Source organism: Pristis pectinata, chromosome 30 (assembly GCF_009764475.1).
Source record: "Pristis pectinata isolate sPriPec2 chromosome 30, sPriPec2.1.pri, whole genome shotgun sequence".
Classification (NCBI taxonomy): domain Eukaryota; kingdom Metazoa; phylum Chordata; class Chondrichthyes; order Rhinopristiformes; family Pristidae; genus Pristis; species Pristis pectinata.
This window is the reverse complement of record NC_067434.1, coordinates 8,849,819-8,869,519: the sequence shown is the minus strand read 5'-3', so window position 1 is coordinate 8,869,519 and position 19,701 is coordinate 8,849,819. Positions and strand designations below refer to the sequence as shown.

General features: G+C 40.1%; 1 protein-coding gene across 1 annotated transcript in view; it reads right to left on the bottom strand.

Annotated features, from left to right (window-relative positions):
- Positions 1-349: 349 nt before the first annotated feature.
- LOC127584633 (A disintegrin and metalloproteinase with thrombospondin motifs 14-like) overlaps positions 350-19,701 on the bottom strand; it is a 163,826-nt gene continuing 144,474 nt past the window's right edge. The window contains 8 exon segments of the mRNA XM_052041452.1: positions 350-1,826; positions 7,108-7,218; positions 10,279-10,408; positions 12,018-12,225; positions 12,399-12,531; positions 14,904-15,069; positions 15,769-15,932; positions 18,130-18,210. Of these exon segments, the coding sequence (XP_051897412.1) occupies positions 1,210-1,826; positions 7,108-7,218; positions 10,279-10,408; positions 12,018-12,225; positions 12,399-12,531; positions 14,904-15,069; positions 15,769-15,932; positions 18,130-18,210 (1,610 nt within the window). The 3' untranslated portion in view covers positions 350-1,209.

The window sequence follows — 19,701 nt, the reverse complement described above, 5'->3', positions numbered from 1 at the left end:
TCAGTCATGCAGAGCACCAGATCTAGGTCTTACATACATTCAGTTTGTAGTCTATTTTGGTTTTAATTAAAACAGTTCCAAAAAACTGTTTTCCATGAGGTCACATAATATTTGTAGAGTTTAAACACTGTTCACAAGCTCATGATAGACTGTAATACTTTCACAGTTTTGTTCAGCCATTGCACGGTAATAGGCTAAATGTTTAGATCTTATATAAGAACATACAAGACCTGAAAGTCTGTTTAAAATTTTACATACAGCAACTTTAAAACCTCTAAAACTTAGAGTGCAGACTTAAAATAAAATCACTTCTACATCTTTGAATGAGAATGCATTGACTGTAATGTGGAAATACACTTTGTACTGGCAATATCCAGTTGCTCCATAAATTATACTGCTCTGCTTGAACCTCCTTTCAATACAAAACATGATGACACAAATGAGGGACATGGAGGTCAGCATTAATAAATTCTTTTGAAAATGCAAAACTGAGACTTCTTTTCAATTCAATAAATATTAAAATTAAAAGCTCTTAATTCAATTATGTACAGGAACTATACAAATGCAACAAGAATGATGTTAATGCATGTAGTCTGTAATGAATGATGTGTCAAGCAGCAGTAAAGGCAGATCTGTACAGGCAACAACTAAATTTAACAAAACAGCAGTCATTTACTTGCAAATTATAAACCCATCAACTTTTAAGATGCTGACATTTACATTATATACAATATGGATGTAAGTGTATCATTTAATTATCGCAGCACTACTGAAAAAGTCTCCAAGAATTTTTAAATTGCATCATGCATTATGAGAAGCACAATCATTTCTTAAATGTTTAAGTTTCAATGATGCCATCACAGTTAATCTGTTGACTAAAGTGTTCACTGCCTATTTGAAATTCATGTCATTGTAGTACCTTTATATTAAATCAGCATAATTTTGTATTCAAAGATGCTGACCTTTGCAACGAGGTGGCTGTTACCTTTTATAATATCTGTATGATCACCACCAACTTGAATGAGGATGGTACAAAACTATTATTGATCCCAGCACATCTTTAATTGCAGCTTAAACTGAAACTGACTGAAGCTGCCTTCAAGTGAGCAAGAGTGTCAAGCAATTCATTGGGGCTATGTGGTTGCACTGAGAGGATAATGGAAAACCAGAGTTCATTTGGATGGAAAGCAGTGTTGTTGAATTGGAAGTTCATGTTGTGATGGGTGAGATTCTGTTGGCCAAGTCTGCTTCTGATTCACCATCATCCCTTCTCTGTCTTGTTATAGTTGCTGAGCTCCAACTATCGCTCCAGGTAGTTGTATGAAGCAAAGTCTTGTCACTATTCATAAACAACTGATGAGCAGTTGTGGAGTCAAAACGGCCCACCTCTGTGTGTTGTGTTACCTGTTGAGCAGGAGGCAACCTGAATGTACTTGCAAAAGTGTGAGTATTTAGCCTATCAAAACTTTTGGTAGCTCCTTGCGACTCTGCAACAAATACCTTGGTTGAAAATGCATCACTGCTATCGGTGTTGGCAGCTAAAGTGAGAATTGTTGGCAAAGCCTCATCCTTCACAGTGGTCCCTCTGACTGTTGGATAATGGTTGTGCAGGGTTGGCTTTGTCATTAGTTCTGGGCTGGGACTAGAGTGGGTGGTGCCCTTAAAATCTTCAGTTTCTAAGGCTGCCTGAGAAAAAGGAGGTAGTGAAGTTGGGCTTCTCTCTTTGCAGGATTCACAGCACAACTTCCGATACCCAGGAATAGAACAGTATCTAGCCAAAACCTCCATCTGACAGAAAATTGATTTATCACCAAGGCATGGCTCCTCTGTGAATTGAATCAAAACATAGTTAATTGGGTTTGTTAAAAGATAATTACATTTAATCTGATTGTGAATTCTGTTTAACAAAAAGGAATTCTTAAAGTTGTTTACTTATTTGATAGAAATTAAAAATATTTGTTCATTCATTTGGAGCTGTATTCATATCAGAAGTTCTGTCAAGGTAAAAAGTCCAAAAAATTGCAATGATTTCTAGTTATAAACAATGGAATTTGAGACTGAAGAATCAATTACAAGTACTTACAAGGAAACTGTACGGTAACCGGAAATTAGATTGTCTAATAGTGTTAACTTCAGCACTAAGCAAATGGAAAAATAATTGCCACTGAATGATTGAGTCAATAACCATTTCTTGTTTGTTTCGCATTGTTGCAGAAGCTTAAGCAGGCACATGAATCATGTTGCACATCTGATGTGATTTCTGTATCAAATTACATCGTTCCTCATACAAGCTCCTTCTGAAGCATTATATAGGAAATTATGCCACATAATTCTGGGAGACACCATTATTTGGCACTTGCAGGACAACTGGAGCAGTACCAAATTGGGACACCACTTTTGCAAACCTAAAAGTTGTCTTTAATCCTTCAGACCACTAACTGCACTCATCTCAAACAAGACACCAACATCATGCCCACACCTACCAACTTCTTACCTTTACCCAGCCCATGCCCCATTCCACTCACGAATCTTCAATCCTAACTGACCTAGATTACAAATGTCACCCAACTACTCTGACCAACTCCAACCCAGAGGCTTCTGTTGGAGTACCATGCCTAATCCCAACCCTCTAGGTAATGCTTGACATGTCCCAAACTTAAGGATAAAAAGATCCTGTTCTGGTTGGCTACCAGTTACTAGTGGTGTTCTGCAGGGGTTGGTGTTGGGTCCGCTTCTTTTTACCCTGTACGTTAACGATTTGGATGATGGAGTAAATAGTTTTGTGGCTAAGTTTGCGGATGACACCAAGATAGGTGGAGGAGTAGAGGGTATTGAGGAGACAGGAATGTTGCAGAGAGACCTATATAGTTTAGGAGAATGGGCAAAGGAAATGGCAGATGAAATTCAATGTTGAGAAATGTGCAGTTGTACACTTTGGAAACAGAAATAAATGGGTAATTATCTAGAAGGGGAGAAAATTCAAAGTACAGAAGTACAAAGGGACTTGGGGGTACTCGTGCAGAATACCCTAAAGGTTACCCACCAGGTCAGAGCGGTGGTAAGGAAAGCGAATGCTACGTTGGCATTCATTTCGAGAGGTAAAGTGTATAAAAGTAAGGAAGTGTTGATGAGGTTCTATGGGGCACTAGTGAGGCCTCATTTGGAATACTGTGTACAGTTTTGGGCTCCATATCTTAGAAAGGATGTGCTGATGTTGGAGACGGTTCAGAGGAGATTTACGAGGATGATTCCGGGAATGAAAGGGTTTACGTATGATGAGCGTTTCTCAGCTCTTGGACTGTACTCACTGGAGTACAGAAGAATGAGAGGGGACCTCATAGAAACATTTAAAATGTTGAAATGACTGGACAGAGTAGATGTGGCCAAGCTGTTTCCCTTGGTGGGTGAGTCCAGGACCAGAGGGCACAATCTTAGAATTAGAGGATACAGGTTTAAAACAGAAGAGGAGAAATTTCTTCAGCCAGAGGGTAGTGAATTTATGGAATTCCTTGCCAGGTACAGCAGTGGAGGCCAGATCATTGGAGGCGTTTAACGAGGAGATAGATAGATATCTAACTAGTCAAGGTATCAAGGGATATGGGGATAAGGCCAGAAATCGGAGTTAGAATAGTTTTTTTTTGTTTTTGCTCATGGAGCAGACTCCCCCCCCCTCCTCCATTTCTCATTTCTTTTTCCCCTTTTCTTTGGAGCAGACTCGATGGGCCGAATGGCCTACTTCTGCTCCCTTGTCTTGTGATCTTCTGATCTTTTATTCTGATTGCCAATAACACCCATTTTCCCTCACTACCAACATTACAATCCTCCTTGACACCCCCTCCTCCACCTCTGTCATTGTGGTCTGGATCTACAACCTCCCTCACCCACTCCACCCCACATTAGGGAAACCAAATTCAAATTGGATGACAATTTGCACAACAAGGCTGACCTTGAGTTTCCAATCACCTTAATTTGTCACTTTAATTTCCATCCTGGTCCAACAGCAACTTCTGTTCTTTAGCATCCTACACTTTTCCAGCAAAGCTCAAGGCACATTGTAGTATCAGTCTCAACAGTTTCTGATAACCAACCTTTCCGGTTTGTTCCACAACTAGCCAGTTCTGATAAAACATTATCAACGTGTAACTGTTTCTCTCTCCACAGATGCTGCCTGGCCAGCTCAATATTTCCAACATCCTGTTTTTATTTCAGATTTCCAGCATCTGTTTCTACGGTAAATATTTCAAAGTTCCATCATTCACAGTTCATTCTTTTCCTCCTGCAGTGTGGGATGAAATGGAACTGTCGACCAGTACAGCTTTAAGACAGAGTAAGATTGGAGAGAGGGGTCAAGAGGATGCACATCTCAACGTACAACATTAAGTGTGGATCTCAGGATGTGACAGGAGCAGCTATTTGAGAAATACTGAAAATCTAGAACATATCACAAGACAAAGGAGCAGAAGTAGGCCATTCGGCCCATCAAGTCTGCTCCATGAGCTAAACTAAACTATTCCTATCTTGCCCCAATTTCCGGCCTTTTCCCCATATACCTTGATACCTTGACTAATTAGATACCTATCAATCTCCTCCTTAAACACCCCCAATGATCGGGCCTCCACAGCTGTATGTGGCAAAAAATTCCATAAATCCACGACCCTCTGGCTTTCTCCTCATTTCTGTTCTAAACGGGTACCCCCTAATTCTAAGACTGTGCCCTCTAGTCCTGGACTCACCCACCAAGGGAAACAGCTTAGTCACATCTACTCTGTCCAGTCCTTTCAACATTTGAAATGTTTCTATGAGGTCCCCTCTCATTCTTCTGTACTCCAGTGAGTACAGTCCAAGGGCCAACAAATGCTCATCGTATGTAAGCCCTTTCATTCCGGGAATCATCTTCGTAAATCTTTTTTGAACCGTCTCCAACATCCTAAGATAAGGGGACCAAAACTGCACACAGTATTCCAAATGAGGTTTCACCAGTGCCCCACAGAGCCTCATCAACACTTCCTTACTTTTATACATTATACCTCTCAAAATGAATGCCAACATAGCATTTGCTTTTTTTTTTACCGCCGATCCAACTTGGTGGTTAACCTTTAGGGTATCCTGTACAAGGACCCCCAAGTCCCTTTGCACTTCTGGACTTTGAATTTTCCCCCCACCTAGATAATAATATGCCCTTTTATTTCTTCTACCAAAGTGTATAACCGCACATTTCTCAACATTGAATCTCATCTGCCATTTCATTGCCCATGCTCCTAAAATATCTAAGTCTCTCTGCAACCATCCTGTTTCTTCAATACTCCCTACTCCTCCACCTATCTTGGTGTTGTCTGTCAACTTAGCCACAAAACCATTTACTCCATAATCTAAATCATCGATGTACAATGTAAAAAGAAGCGGCCCCAACACCGACCCTTGCAGAACACCACTTGTAACCAGCAGCCAACCAGAACAGGATGCCTTTATTCCCATCCTTTCCTTTCTGCCTATCAGCCAATGCTCCATCCATTCTAATATCCTTCCTGTAATTCAGTGAGCTCTCATCTTATTAATCAGCCTCTTGTGCGGCACCTTGTTGAAGGCCTTTTGAAAATCTAAATACACAACATCCACAGCCTCTCCCTTATCCACCCTACCTGAGATTTCCTCAAAAAACTCCAATAGGTTGGGTCAGGCAGGATCTTCCCTTCATGAAACCATGCTGGCTTGGACCTATCTTGTCCTGCACCTCTAGGTATTTCATAACCTCATCCTTGAGGATCAATTCCAATAACTTTCCAACCACCAATGTCAGACTAATGGGTCTGTAATTTCCTTTATGTTGCCTCCCACCTTTCTTATGCAGCGGAACTACATTTGCAACCTTCCAGTCCTCTGGAACCATGCCAGAGTCTATTGATACCTGGAAAATTATAACCAATGCCTCCACAATCTCTAAAGCCACCTTCTTCAGAACCCAAGGGTGCACTTCATCTGGTCCGGGAGACTTATCTGTCCTTAGTCCATTTAGCTTCCCAAGCACCTTCTCTCTAGCAATCTTGACTAAACTCAGTTCTATCCTGAGACCCTTGACTATCAGGTATATTGCTGATGTCCTCCACAGTGAAGACCAATGGAAAAATACCCATTTAGTTCCTCTGCCATCTCTTTGTTATCCATTATAATCTCTCCTGTACTGTTTTCAATTGGTCCTATATCTACCTGTGTCTCTCTTTTACTCTTATCTGTCATTGTGATTAGATCCTAAATGTGAAGGGTGGATCTTCAGTTGTAATCCGAATGGAAAAAGTCAGAGCAGGAGACATTCACTAAATAATGAGACAGTATTCAGTTTTGAAGGGAAACAAAAACAATGAGGGTAAATAAGGTAAACTACAGATAACTACAGTCCAAGTTCCAGTCCTAAATATGAAGGAAATAATCAATAATTCTCAATAATACTCACTGAAAGTGGCCACGCAAGTAGATGGAGTGGTAAAGAAGGTATATGGCATGCTTGCCTTCAGTGGTGAGGTCAGCATTGAGTATAAAAGTAAGGAAGTCACCATTACAGGAAGGATGTGGAGGCTTTTTAAAGGGCGCCGAGGAGGTTTATCAGGATGCTGCCTGGATTAGATGGTATGAGCTATAAGGAGAGCTTGGACAAACTTGGGTTGCTTTCTCTGGAGTGCCAGAGGCTGAGGGGAGACCTGATAGAAGTTTATAAAATTATGAGAGGCATAGATAGGGTAGACAGACAGAATCAGGGTAGAAGTGTCAAATATGAGAGGGCATGCATTTATGGTGAGGGGGAAAATTTAAGGGAGATGTGCGAGGCTGCAATGGAACTGCTGAATGGCCTGATTAGCTACTACTACAATCTTCAATTGCTTTCATTAATACATTCACAGATTCATGAGTAGATTTTTTTGAACTTGTGCTAACCAGGTAATAGTAAACATTCTGTCTGTTCATGTTAACAGCTCGAAGTCTTGGTTAGTCACAAAAACAGGCAGCTGACCATCTGATTAGTTGCCCGAAGTACAAATCCTGGACGGTCAATTCTTAAAATCTATTCCAAAATGTAAACATCATTAGTACAAGGTCTGGTAAGGTGTGAATTACTTGTTGCAATTTTATGAAGAGGCTTCTCTGGTACGAGCTGTGACACCCAGTGGTCCTGTGGAGTCACTTGGTCAATGGTTTCCATGCTTGGAGTGAAAACAGAAGACTTTCCTAAATGAAGTGGAGGGATTTTTGAGAAAATTAGTATTTTAATTTACTTTCCAGCATAATAATGAAAAATCATAAACTGACAAAACCAGATGCATAAAAGTCAGAAGTTCATTTTTTCCAAAATAACACAGGATAGAGCAATGCCCCGAGAATGCATACTGGAAGCCTGGATCCAACAATGACCAAACTCTCTATAATCTACTGTCAACTGATGTTAATGGACAATTAAATGATCCTTGCACTAGAATACCCAGTATATGCCTAGAAATTCATAGAACCATAGGAATTTTTGGCACAAGAGCAGGCCATTTGACCCATCTTGTTCATCCTGGCCAAAAATAAACCAGGCTAATTTTACTTCCCCATTCATAGTCTATAGACCTGCAGGTCATGGCTCTTTATGCTCATCCGGATACTTTTTAAAATGTGGTGAGGGTTTCTGACAGCAGGATCTAGTTGAGTGACATTTTGCCCCCCAAATTCCCTCTAATACTTCAACTAATGAATTTAAACTTATGCTCAATACTTACTGATTTATCTGCCAAGGGAAATAGGTCCATAGGCAAATTGGCCAGCCTTCTAATAATTTTCATCTCAATTAAATCTCCTCTCAGTCTCCTTTGTTCCAATGCAAACAATGCCGACCTAGCCAGTCTGTCCTTATAACTATAATTCTCGGGCTCTGATAATATCTCTGCAATGAATCTGGAGCAACACACAAATCCTCTTTGTACTCTCTTCAGTGCTATCACATCCTTGCTGCAGGATGGTGAATGGAACTGCATACAGTGCCCTAGAAGAGTGGAGGGGTGGGGAGCACGGTTTCAAAATAAGGTACAAGCTATTTAGGGCTGAGATGAGCAGAGATTTCTTCACACAGAGGGCAGTGAATGTTTGGAATCTCTACCATGGAAAACTCAGCTGTTGTCTTCATTCAAGAGACAGATTAATAAATTTCTAGATGTTCAGGGAATCACAGGAAAAGGGGTTTGTGCTGAAAAATGGCTTGATGGCTAGATAGCCTCCCCTTATTTCTTATGTTCTCAGGTTGTCTACCACAAAAAGCAAGGGGCCATATAGTGAGCCCTGCAGAATCCCACTGTATACAGCTGTCCTATCAATAAACATTTTATTGACCATTACCCCTTACCTTCTGTGTCAATTTTTAATCCAGTGTCAGTTTCCCTGGGATCTCATGGGCTTTTACTTTCTTTCATCTAGGACTCTGTCAAATGCCTTGCCAAAAACAATATGTAGCAGATCAAATGCTCTACTCACATCGACTTTCATTACGACCCCCTCAAAAAGATTCAGCTGTCAGTCAGAGATGACTTTCTCTTAACAAATCCAGGCTGACTATCCTTGATTAACACACACTCCTGTTGATTTCTCTTCCCCCAGAATTTACTCCAACAATTTTCCCATTACCAATGTCAGACTGACTGACCCGTAATTACTCAACCTGTCACTTTCTCCCCTTTTAACAGTATCACACCTGCATTGGAAAACTATGGTCAGCTTGCACTAATTCCTCCCTTGCATCTTTTAAGAGCCTGGGGTATTATTTTATCCTGGACTGGTGATTTATTGATTTTTAAAGATGCTGCATCCTTTAACACATCATCTGTCTCTGCTCATCATTTCCAATACCTCACATTCTTCTTCCTTAATGCAAAATGCACTCTTCTGTCAAAAATATTCATTTAAAACTTCACAAACCACTTTGGCATCTAACCAGGCCCTCTTTCTTTTCTCTTATTCTATTCCATTAGTCTTTCCTTTGTGGGTTTCAAGATTTTATCCTGTCCTTTCTCTGCCCTCATAATTTTCTTTTGTAGCGACTCACTGGCTCGGCGGTCGGGTCGCGCGTCGTCGGAGCGGCGAGGCCCAAGATGGCGTTGGGTCTTCGTCTTCCCCAAGCGACGGGGAGAACCCACATGTGGGAAAAGTTTGATGACGTAGTGCATATGTCATTTCCGTTTTCAGTGGGCGGGAACTGTTCCTCTTAAAAGGCCCGTGCAAGGCGGGAAAATAAATCAGTTTTTGTTCTGCAGCCCACCGATAGTGTCTTGCTTTCACATCGTGGTAGCAGCTGCTACACTTTTTAATTTCACATCTGTACTAATCCAGGCTTTCTGCAGTGTTGTGCTTTCAGCATCTGTCATAAGCTTCTCTTTATTGCTTTGTCCTGCCTGTATGTTCTTCAACATGCATGGGAGTCTAGAACTGGAAGCTTTCCTTTTTCTTTTAATGTGAACATATTTGTTCTGAACCTTCATTATCTTCTAACTGAATTCCTCCCACTTCTTTACACTAATCTATCTTCAAGTGATTGTTTCCAATCCAATTTTGCTAACTCATATGTCACACTAATAAAATTGGCTGTGCCCTTACTTAGACCTTGTACTCCTGATTCATGTTTGTGCTTTTCTATTACTATGCCAAACCTAACTGAATTACTCTTTTTCCACCATTTAGATTCATAAGGGAATGAAGTCTAAAATGACTCCTCTTGTAGTTCCAAACTACTGACTAAAATGGCCACTACGTACTCTGAAATCTGCATCTGTGGACAGTGCAATGACTTTATTCCACAGAACCCTTGAATTAAAGTGTAAACAATTTAGCACTTCCAAAAAACCTCATTTTTTTCCCCCAGTCTTTTTTTCTTCTGCCTTTCAAACTCATCCCTCTGTCTTCCAGGGTTGTCTACTAAACCACATCTACCATATCTCTCCTGAAACAGCTAACATTTCCTCATCAGTAGAGCCAAATTCACAAGACTGTAGTGACAACATTGTGTACTGCCTCCAAAATTCATTCAATCTATTACCAGGCAGGTCCTATTTACTTTGGGTGTACTGACTTCTACATCTGCTTCAACGTAACTCTGCATTTCAAAGGAAACCAACATTAACAGTGCAATTAAAATGCTGTTTCTGTAAACGTGCTTCACATAATTTAGTCAGTCTTCTGTGGGACAATCTGAACAAAGTTAATTGCAACGTGGAGAACAAAATGAACTAAGGCTAGCTTACTCATATGTGGCTATGTCCTTACCATTGCACTGTGCCTGTTTGCACACTTGTATACTCTCGGGTTTTTTATCCACACAATGACTGATGCTGTTATCACTGCCTCGGCACACCACCTGACGTTGCTGGAAACCTTCTCCACAAGTCACAGAACACTGGGCCATGAAAATTAAAGACAACAGAACAAGAATGATATTCTGGCAACAGGAATATACAAAGCTCACCATTCCTCAATTTTGTTTTCTCTGAAAACAATGATCACCATGAATGCTATTACAGCACCAGCAATCGGGGTTCGATGCCCGTCGCTGTCTGTAAGGAGTTTGTACGTTCTCTCGTGTCTGCGTGGGTTTCCTCCGGGTGCTCCGGTTTCCTCCCACATTGCAAAGACGTACAGGTAGGTTAATTTGGGTTTAAAATGGGTGGCGCAGACTCGTTGGGCCGTAAGGGCCTGTTACCACGCTGTGAATAAAATTTTTTAAAAATTTAAATTTTAAAAAAATTTAAAAATTTTATGATAAAGTGTTAATATGTCATTACTTAGAATTCAATTCACAGAATCAAGTAATTTAATCTTTCTTCCAATGTATGATTCATGAGTTTCCTGCTACCCGAGTTAACCTGAATCTATTAGCCTATCTTTCCATTCTTATCCAGCTTCCTCCGAAAGATATTGACCTAAGAAACTGCTTTAATACAATTTAATGAGATTAAAACAGTACAGTCGATAACTCTAACACTGCTGGAAAGGCCCCATGATGTCCCCAATTTTCAATTGTAACATTCCTAGAACAACATTGTTCTAGGAATGAGTTTTCCTAGGAAAAGGATTTCCTGTGTACACCACATTGTGAGTCAATTTCAGTATTATTTAATGAATGGCAGCTTAATAACGGGAGAGATATTAGAGAGTGCTCCCAGAGAGTCAAAATGACGTGGACAGGTAGTTGAAGAACAATACCTACAGGAGGCATATTCTTTGTGCAAACATGCCACAGAAAGCCTAAAGGATTACAGTCAAGCTCTACTAGCAGAAGTTGTCAAGGACAGATTAATACCAAATGAGTGCAGTCCATGAATGCCTGCGATCCCCATGCTTACTATGCTCGGTCCTGTAGGCTGAAGGAAAAGTAGATGGTGTTTTCAAAGCAGTGTGGGCACATTTCTAAAGCTCATATTTGAGTCTGCAGGAAGTTACAGATCTCCATGGGAACGGAGAATGTAATTTGAGTGTTTGCGCTTTAAAGAGCACGGTTTCAGGAGAATTGAAGTTGCAAAAGTTGGTCACCTGTGAGTAAATAAGAACTGGCAATTTTCAGGCCCAAGAGGTTGAAATTCACAGCAGAAACAAATGTTGGGCATTGCGCAAGAGTTGAAGCCATCTGGGACATTTTTATACCAGAATCCAAACAAAATTTCTATCAGTATCAGGAGTTTGAATTTCCCAGTAGATGTTAAATTGTGCAGAAATGTGCATAATATTATCTGCATAATAATAATAGTAATAATAATAATAATAATAAACTCCAAGGTGCCTATTTTCAATTCTACATCACTTCTTGTGATTTGTAATGGATATCAGGCCATCGCCTTTATTTACGTAGCAGCAAATTCCATATTCTAATGTTCCATCAAATTTCTTCTTGTACTTATTAGTGGCTATCTTATACTTATACCCTGTAATGTTTGATTGAACCACAAGTTTTAACATTTTGACAAAGTTTAGAATGGCATGAAGAACTAACTTTACCAAGGTTAGTGTACCTGAGACCAAGCTCCTGTCCGCCACAGTGCTGGACATGGTGTGCGATTACACGGCCTTCGACTGTCAGGGCGGTCTCCTGCACAGTACTTGGTGTGTACTGTTCTATTGGCACCTTTGTTAAGATATTGGATACATTGTACCACTCTTACTTGGTATCCTACTTTTCCACAAGTTTTACTACAAGGTCCCCATTCTTCTGTTAACCACCTGCAAAAAAACTCAAAAATAAACATGAAAACAATGTTCAACATTAATAACCAACATTGACAGATACTTTGAATTGGTTGTCCTTTAATGGTGAGATTAACAGAATCTGTTTGAAACTTTGCTCACAGTCTTCAAGTTAGTTCCAAATAAGAAAGGAGTAGCATTGTGCTTACGATGGCTGTGTGCACTCATGAAGGTTGCAACGTCTCCTTATAGGCTTTGGTCTTTTGTTGTTATCACAGAAATTCCTTTGAACCATTTTGCTGTCACTTTTTCGTCTACATCCGTATTTTGTATATTGTATACCTGAAAATATTATTAGAATATTACTAAAATCTTGCAATAAAAAATAATCTGTAGAGTATACCAAAAATCTCAATTTGGAGTTGTGTTTTTTCACTATACTACAAAGTAAAGATGGTAAACTTTTCAAGGTCCCCTTTGAACTGGATAACTACTGTAAATTTATTGTTGTCTTTGCACAAATGGAATATATAACTGTATGGGCACAATTATTTTTAATTCCTTACTTTTTGTTTTAAGCAGACAGTAAACCATGCAGCCACACTGGTGTCTGAATCCAAATTCTTGATGTCTATTCTAAAGACACAAAACCCCTGTCCGTGTTCTCACTTGCTAATTGCCCCCATTAACACACCAATTGGATAACCACTGCAACATCTACACAGCAACCCTGGCCTCACCCTATCAGGGGTATTCCTATCTTCCCTCTCCTAGTTCTGACAAAGTCTTCAACCAGAAATGTTAACTCTGTTTCCCTTTCCACAGATGCTGCCAAGTGTTTCCTGAATCTTTAGTTTTTGTTTCTGATTTCCAGCATCTGCAGATTTTCATTTTCGTGCACTGGAGTTGGATTCTGTTCATCTTGGACAAAGGCCAGCTTTAAGAAGTCTCAATTATTAAAAGTATAATGGAAAAGTTCTTAGCTTTTACCTTACATTGCAAAGAAATGTTCACAAATTTAAAAAAAATTCAGCATCATTACTCTAAGTAGTCAAAAAGAAACTCATGGTTTCCTTGCAAGTACAGGTTGAAACTCTCTGGTCCAGCAACTTCTGTGGTCTAGTATGTTTTGAATCAGTAGTACAGTTCTATACTACTTAACTAATTCTAACTAAGATCTAAATTTAACTAAGATCTGCACTAATCTGTAGCTAATTAAAGTAGCAGTGCAACTTTTATGATCTCAGTCGACAGCAATCTCAGCCAACAGTGTTTCCAACTAACAGAAACTTTGGGTTACAGACAGTTCTCTGAACTCTTAAGTAACCTGAGGAGTGTCAATACTTAAAAAGAACAGTTCTGCTCAAGGGGCAATTCTGTGATCTGGCTCCTTCTTTGGTCCAGCACCAGTCAGGTCCCAAGACTAGGAAGTTTCAATCTGTACATGCAAACTCAAAAATCTGTAAATTGCTTTTAACGATTTCCCACTGGGCAGCATGATTTGCAGTTGCGTCTTGCATATGCAGGAAAATTTTATGCCAGGTTGCAGTAGTCCCAAGTTAATATGAACAGAAGAGAACAGCTGCCAGAGCCTCAAGGATGAACTTGGTAACTTAAATAATAGTCCATCCAAAAATCTTTTCAAAAAATATCTTCCAAATCTTATGATTTTTTAAAAAAATCTTGGAGCTAGTGTTTTTTGATATTTAAATATGGCTAAAATGTTTGGAATTGAAAATTAATGCTTTTTTTTTATCCTATTAAGTTCATGTTTTTTAAGATTTGGAATGTTTCTCAATTTCTCATAAATGCACTGGTTCTTGGAGGATTTTAAGCACATATCAAGGTCCAGGGGCATAACCTAGCCTGCTGTCAATCTTCTCTCATTTTATGAGCAGGGATCATTTTGACTTTTGCATGTGAAATGGAATCTGTTATCTGAGGCTTAGCCACTGCTCATGGAATACCTCACAGGGTGGCCATGGCAGTATAGACCAGGACCTTGATTCATCCCATGGGACTGCAAACAGTTGGTCTGTCCACAGAAAAGGTGCAGGGATGCAAAGTAAGTAGTGAACTGAGTCTAATGCTAAATGTTATTTTAAACAAACAAATAATTGCAATTTTTATAGGAGCACAATTGGTTTTGCTCAGGAACTATCTACCACGCATAAGGCACTGCAGTTATTTGATCTATAAATTATTCTCATGAAAACCCTGTAATTTATTCCATTTTCCAAATTTAAGGATCGACATCAGGCCCAAGAAATTCCTTTAAAAACAGGATAATGGCTTTTAATCCAAATAGCCTGGACCTTTGGTGATGGATCAACCATAATTGTATAAGCTTAGTGTTAGGATGAGGTAGTTTCATATTACTCCAGGGACTCTCAGACTTGGGAGAAAATTCAGAACAGTTTCCTAGTGTGGATTTACAAAACTTTAAACTGAATATAAATACACCATAATTGTATGGCTGGCATCAAATGCATTCTCTGGTACCTACTTACACAACTCTGCTGTTGTTAGGTTGGAAAAGGTTCTGCTTATTTTCTCGTGCCTAACTTGTATTAAACTTTAATGTGGAATTTCTTATGGACCTTGAGTTTTTTTTAAAAAGAGTGGAACATCCTGTTCACAGTTAAATGGAATGAGATGAAGTGCATTAATAAACATGCAGCATAGTGGTGTAATCCAGGCCATTGATAACAGACCTCCTCCACAGGCTTTTGAACACTGGGACCAACTCTTTAAAGCCCACTCGTAACTTTCAGTCTCTTCCAGAAATACATGGTTGTTACCAATCACAGGAAGTAGATCTTCATGAATAACATACTTGTACATCAAATTTGATTTAGCATCTTCGCCTTGTGGGGTAATCTGAAATAAGAGAGATTTTTTCCCATTTAAACAAGCTTCAATAACTCCACAACACTGTGGCCTAGAATTTCCTTGGTGCTTTCAGTGTTGTGTTGATCATTTGCAGCTCAGCCAGCCAAATATAATTTTGGTTGTGGGCCTGTGTTTCAAAGTTCAGTAGTATCTGAGGCCTAAGGCATCAGGCTCTTGTACATCAGCTTTACATGAGGGGAAGGGCTTGTCTTCACACATTGCTCCACTGCACAGTACGCCAAGGAAAATGGTCTGGAGTCAGGTCCAGGTTCGGTGAATCAACAGTGAGTGAGGCCAGGCACTGGAGACGAGGGATGAGTTGGAGAATGGTTTGGTGTAAGAGTCAGATGCTGGCAGCAGCAAGTCAGGGACCTGCTAGTAGTCTTCAGGCTGAGGGACAATGAGGAAGATGGGGGGAGGGAATCAGTGAATCATGTGCCTGTGCTAGAGGTTGGTGGTCAGGAAAAACAAAATCAGTGAGGTGGGGACGGTGATTGAGGGTTGGGTGGGATGGGTCAGTACGGGTGATTAGGGCGTTTGATATTTATGACTGAAGCTGGGGTTAAGGAGGAATTAGTTATGAAATAATAGAAAAATTGAATTTTGGAATGAGTTAGAACATTCAGAGAGGAAAAGGAAAAGGTTTAATTTTTTTAAGGAAGGAAAACTTAACATTGCATTGCTTACGTAAATAATTATGCTGTCATGTAGTGGGCCACTGGATTTAAGGACTTCCTTGTCAGTTTCCATAGAGTACTCCCATTCCAGACCCATTTCGATAAATATCTTTGGCTTTGAATTTTCACCTTTGGCGTTGAGAATGAAGTTATCAGTTGCTTGAATCTTCACTGCTGTTAAAAGGATATAACCATTAAATGCTTAATATAATTTATCCCAAACATGACATTAAATATTTGAGAATGACAGTTTAACTGATAGGTAATGAAAAAGCAACCATGAATTATAGAACATAGAACATTACAGTACATTACAGGCTCTTCAGCCCATGATGTTGTGCTGACATTTTATCCTGCTCTAAGATCTATCTAACCCTTCCCTCCCACTTAGCCCTCCACTTTTCTATCATTCATGTGGCTATCTAAGAGTCTCTTAAATGTCCTTAATGTATCTGCCCCCAAAACCTCTGCCGGCAGTGCGTTCCAAGCATCCACCACTCTGTGCAAAAAAACGTACCTCTGACATCCCCCTTATATCTTCCTCCAATCACCTTAAAATTATGCACTCTCGTGTTAGCCATTTTTGCCCTGGGAAAAAGTCTCTGACTGTCCACTCGATCTATGCCTCTTATCATCTTGTACGCCTCTATCAAGTCACCTCTCATCCTCCTTCTCTCCAAAGAGAAAAACCCTAGCTCACTCAACCTATCCTCATAAGACATGCTCTCCAATCCTGGTAAATCTCCTCTGCACTCTCTAAAGTTTCCACATCCTTCCTATAATGAGGTGACCAGAACTGAACACAATATTCCAAGTGTGGTCTAACCAAAGTTCTACAGAGCTGCAACATTACCTCACGGCTCTTGAAGGCCAACACACCATACACCTTCTTAACAACCCTATCGACCTGCGCAGCAACCTTGAAGGATCTATGGATCTAACCACGATCCCTCTGTTCCTCCACAGTGCTAAGAGTCCCGCCATTAACCTTGTATTCTGCCTTCAAATTTGATCTTCCAAAGTGTATCACTTCACACTTTTCCGGTTTGAATTCCATTTGCCACTTCTCAGCCCAGCTCTGCATCCTATCGATATCCTGTTGTAATCTACAACAACCTTCTACACTATCCACAACATCATCAACCTTCGTGTCATCAGCAAACTTACTAACCCACCCTTCCACATGCTCATCCAAGTCATTTATAAAAATCACAAAGAGCAGGGGTCCCAGAACAGATTCCTGTGGAACACCACTGGTCACCAACCTCCAGGCAGAATACACTCCATCTACCACCACCCTCTGTCTTCTATGGGTGAGCCAATTCTCAATCTCCACTGCCAAGTTTCCCTGGATTCCATGCCTCCTGACTTTCTAAATGAACCTTCCGTGAAGACCTTATCAAACGCCTTACTAAAATCCATGTACACCACATCCACTGCTCTACCTTCATCAATGTGCTTTGTTGCATCCTCAAAGAATTCAGTCAGGCTCGTGAGGCCCGACCTGCCCCTCACAAAGCCATGCTGACTGTCCCTAATCAGTCTATGCTTCTCCAAATGCCCATAAATCCTGTCTCTAAGACTCTTCTCCAGTAATTTTCCCACCACTGAAGTAAGACTCACTGGTCTGTAATTCCCAGGGTTATCCCTACTCCCTTTCTTACACAAAGGAACAACACATCACCCTCCAATCATCTGGCACTACTCCTGTGGCCAGTGTGGACACAAAGATCATCGCCAAAGGCACAGCAACCTCTTCCCTCGCTTCCCGTAATAACTTTGGATATATCCTGTCCGGCCCCGGTGACTTATCTATCCTAATATTTTTCAAAATTTCCAGCACATCCTCTTTCCTCATGTTAACATGCCCTAGTGTATCAGCCCGTCACAACCTTCCCAACAACCCTATTTTTGCACCTCTCCAAAATCTGCCTCCCAATCTGCTCCTCAGTGTCTCTGCTGCTATTAGGTGGTCTGTGGAATACTCCCAATAGACTGATTGTTCCCTTCCTGTTTCTGACTTCCACCCACACTGACTCAGTGGATGATCCCTCCAGGACGTCTTCCCTTTCTACAGCTGTGACACTGTCCCTGATCAGCAAAGCCACTCTCCAACCTCCTTCACCTCCACCCCTGTCCCTTTTGAAACATCTAAACCCCAGAATATGCAGCAGCCACTCCTGCCCTTGTGACAGCCAAGTCTATATAATGAAAGGTTACAGAAAGGTTACAGCATGAATTCTGGCAGATTACTACTAAATTAATTTCTATGGCAACGTATCTTCACTGATGTTTGAAGTTTTATCTGATATGGAAAAGAATGAAACAGTTTACAGACTCAAATATTGATAACTTGCAGGGAAAAACTTACAAATTAGATTTGTGGATGGTTCAGTTTCTTCTATCTGAATATGTCTTGCTCCAGCTGGTATTTCAAACATTTTGAACATCCCTGAAGAATACGAAATATCACAAACCTCATTTATTCTGACTGTTTGATTTGAACACTGTCAAAGCTGCAAAATATTTCCAAGCCTTCCAAACACTGTACTGTTTCAAATTGTTTGTACACGAAATTGATTTAGTTTTAGTTAAACATGGAAAGGTGGATGGAAGATGGGTGGCACAGTAGCGTAGCGGTTAGCGCGACGCTATTACAGCACCAGTGATCGGGGTTCGATTCCCATCGCTGTCTGTAAGAGGTTTGTACGTTCTCCCATGTCTGCGTGTTTCCCCTCTGGGTGCTCCGGTTTCCTCCCACATTGCAAAGACGTACGGGTAGGTTAATTGGGTTTAAAATGGGCGGTGTGGACTCATTGGGCTGGAAAGGCCTGTTACCACGCTGTAAATAAAATTTAAAAAAAAACTGAAAATGCTTAATCTCCATTAATTTTTTTTCCTTGTGTATCAGCTAGTTGACAATTAACTGCATCTCTCACTATAATATCACTTAGCTCTGCCTTTACTAAGTAGTCACAGAATATGGAACAAATTTACGGGCATTTATTTCCCCCACGTAACTCTCTCTGTTAAGTTTCTGCAATATAAATCTCAAAAATGTATGTTTTCAAAAATAAGATGTGATTGGGTGAATGTCACAAAATCAAACTGTCAGTGATACTGTTGTATGGATAGTTTTTTAAAATCTGTTTTCTCAAGGCAGTTTTCTTTGGGTTTCTCTCACCTGTGGAACCTCTTAACAGTCAGAATCATATTACCTGCCTGTTACACTCATATTTAGTTCCAATGAATTCTGAAGAACTGAATATCAAGAATAACATATGGCAGTTGAGGTGATACTGACTAGTTATCTACCATTCTTGTTCTTATGTTTTTTTCCTCTCATGGCTGTTATTTACCAGGGGATTACTATTTTTAACCAGATTTCAAACTTGATTTTATGTGGAAATATACTTTCCAGGTGGTCCAGGTTGTAATTAATATTTATTGCTTTGAATTAATGCTTTGAATCAGAAGATCAACCTCTCACCAACTTGATTCTTGATAGTTATCACTACAATTTTTACTTTCCAAATCATCATGCCCTTTTCTGTACCATGAATGGGATAAACTGAATACAGTACACACAAAAATTGGTTTAGGAATTGCTCTGCAGGAAAAATCTGTGCTAGTTGCCTACAGTCAGGCAGCATGACAACTTAGTATTGCCTTCTAATTATTACAATTGCAGGACACAGTCAGTGCTATCAGAAAGGTTACAGCATGAAGGAGACTATTCAGCTGATCCACTCCACTCTGGCAGAGCACAAGAGCATTGTAACAAGTTTAATTCTCACACCATCTCTTATCTCTGCATTTTCTTTTCCTTTTAAATACATGGAATTTCTATTTGAATACCATGATTGAATTTGCCCCACTATATCTTTGGCAGTTTATACAAGATCCTAACCATTCACTCAACATCAAAATAGCATGAGTGGGT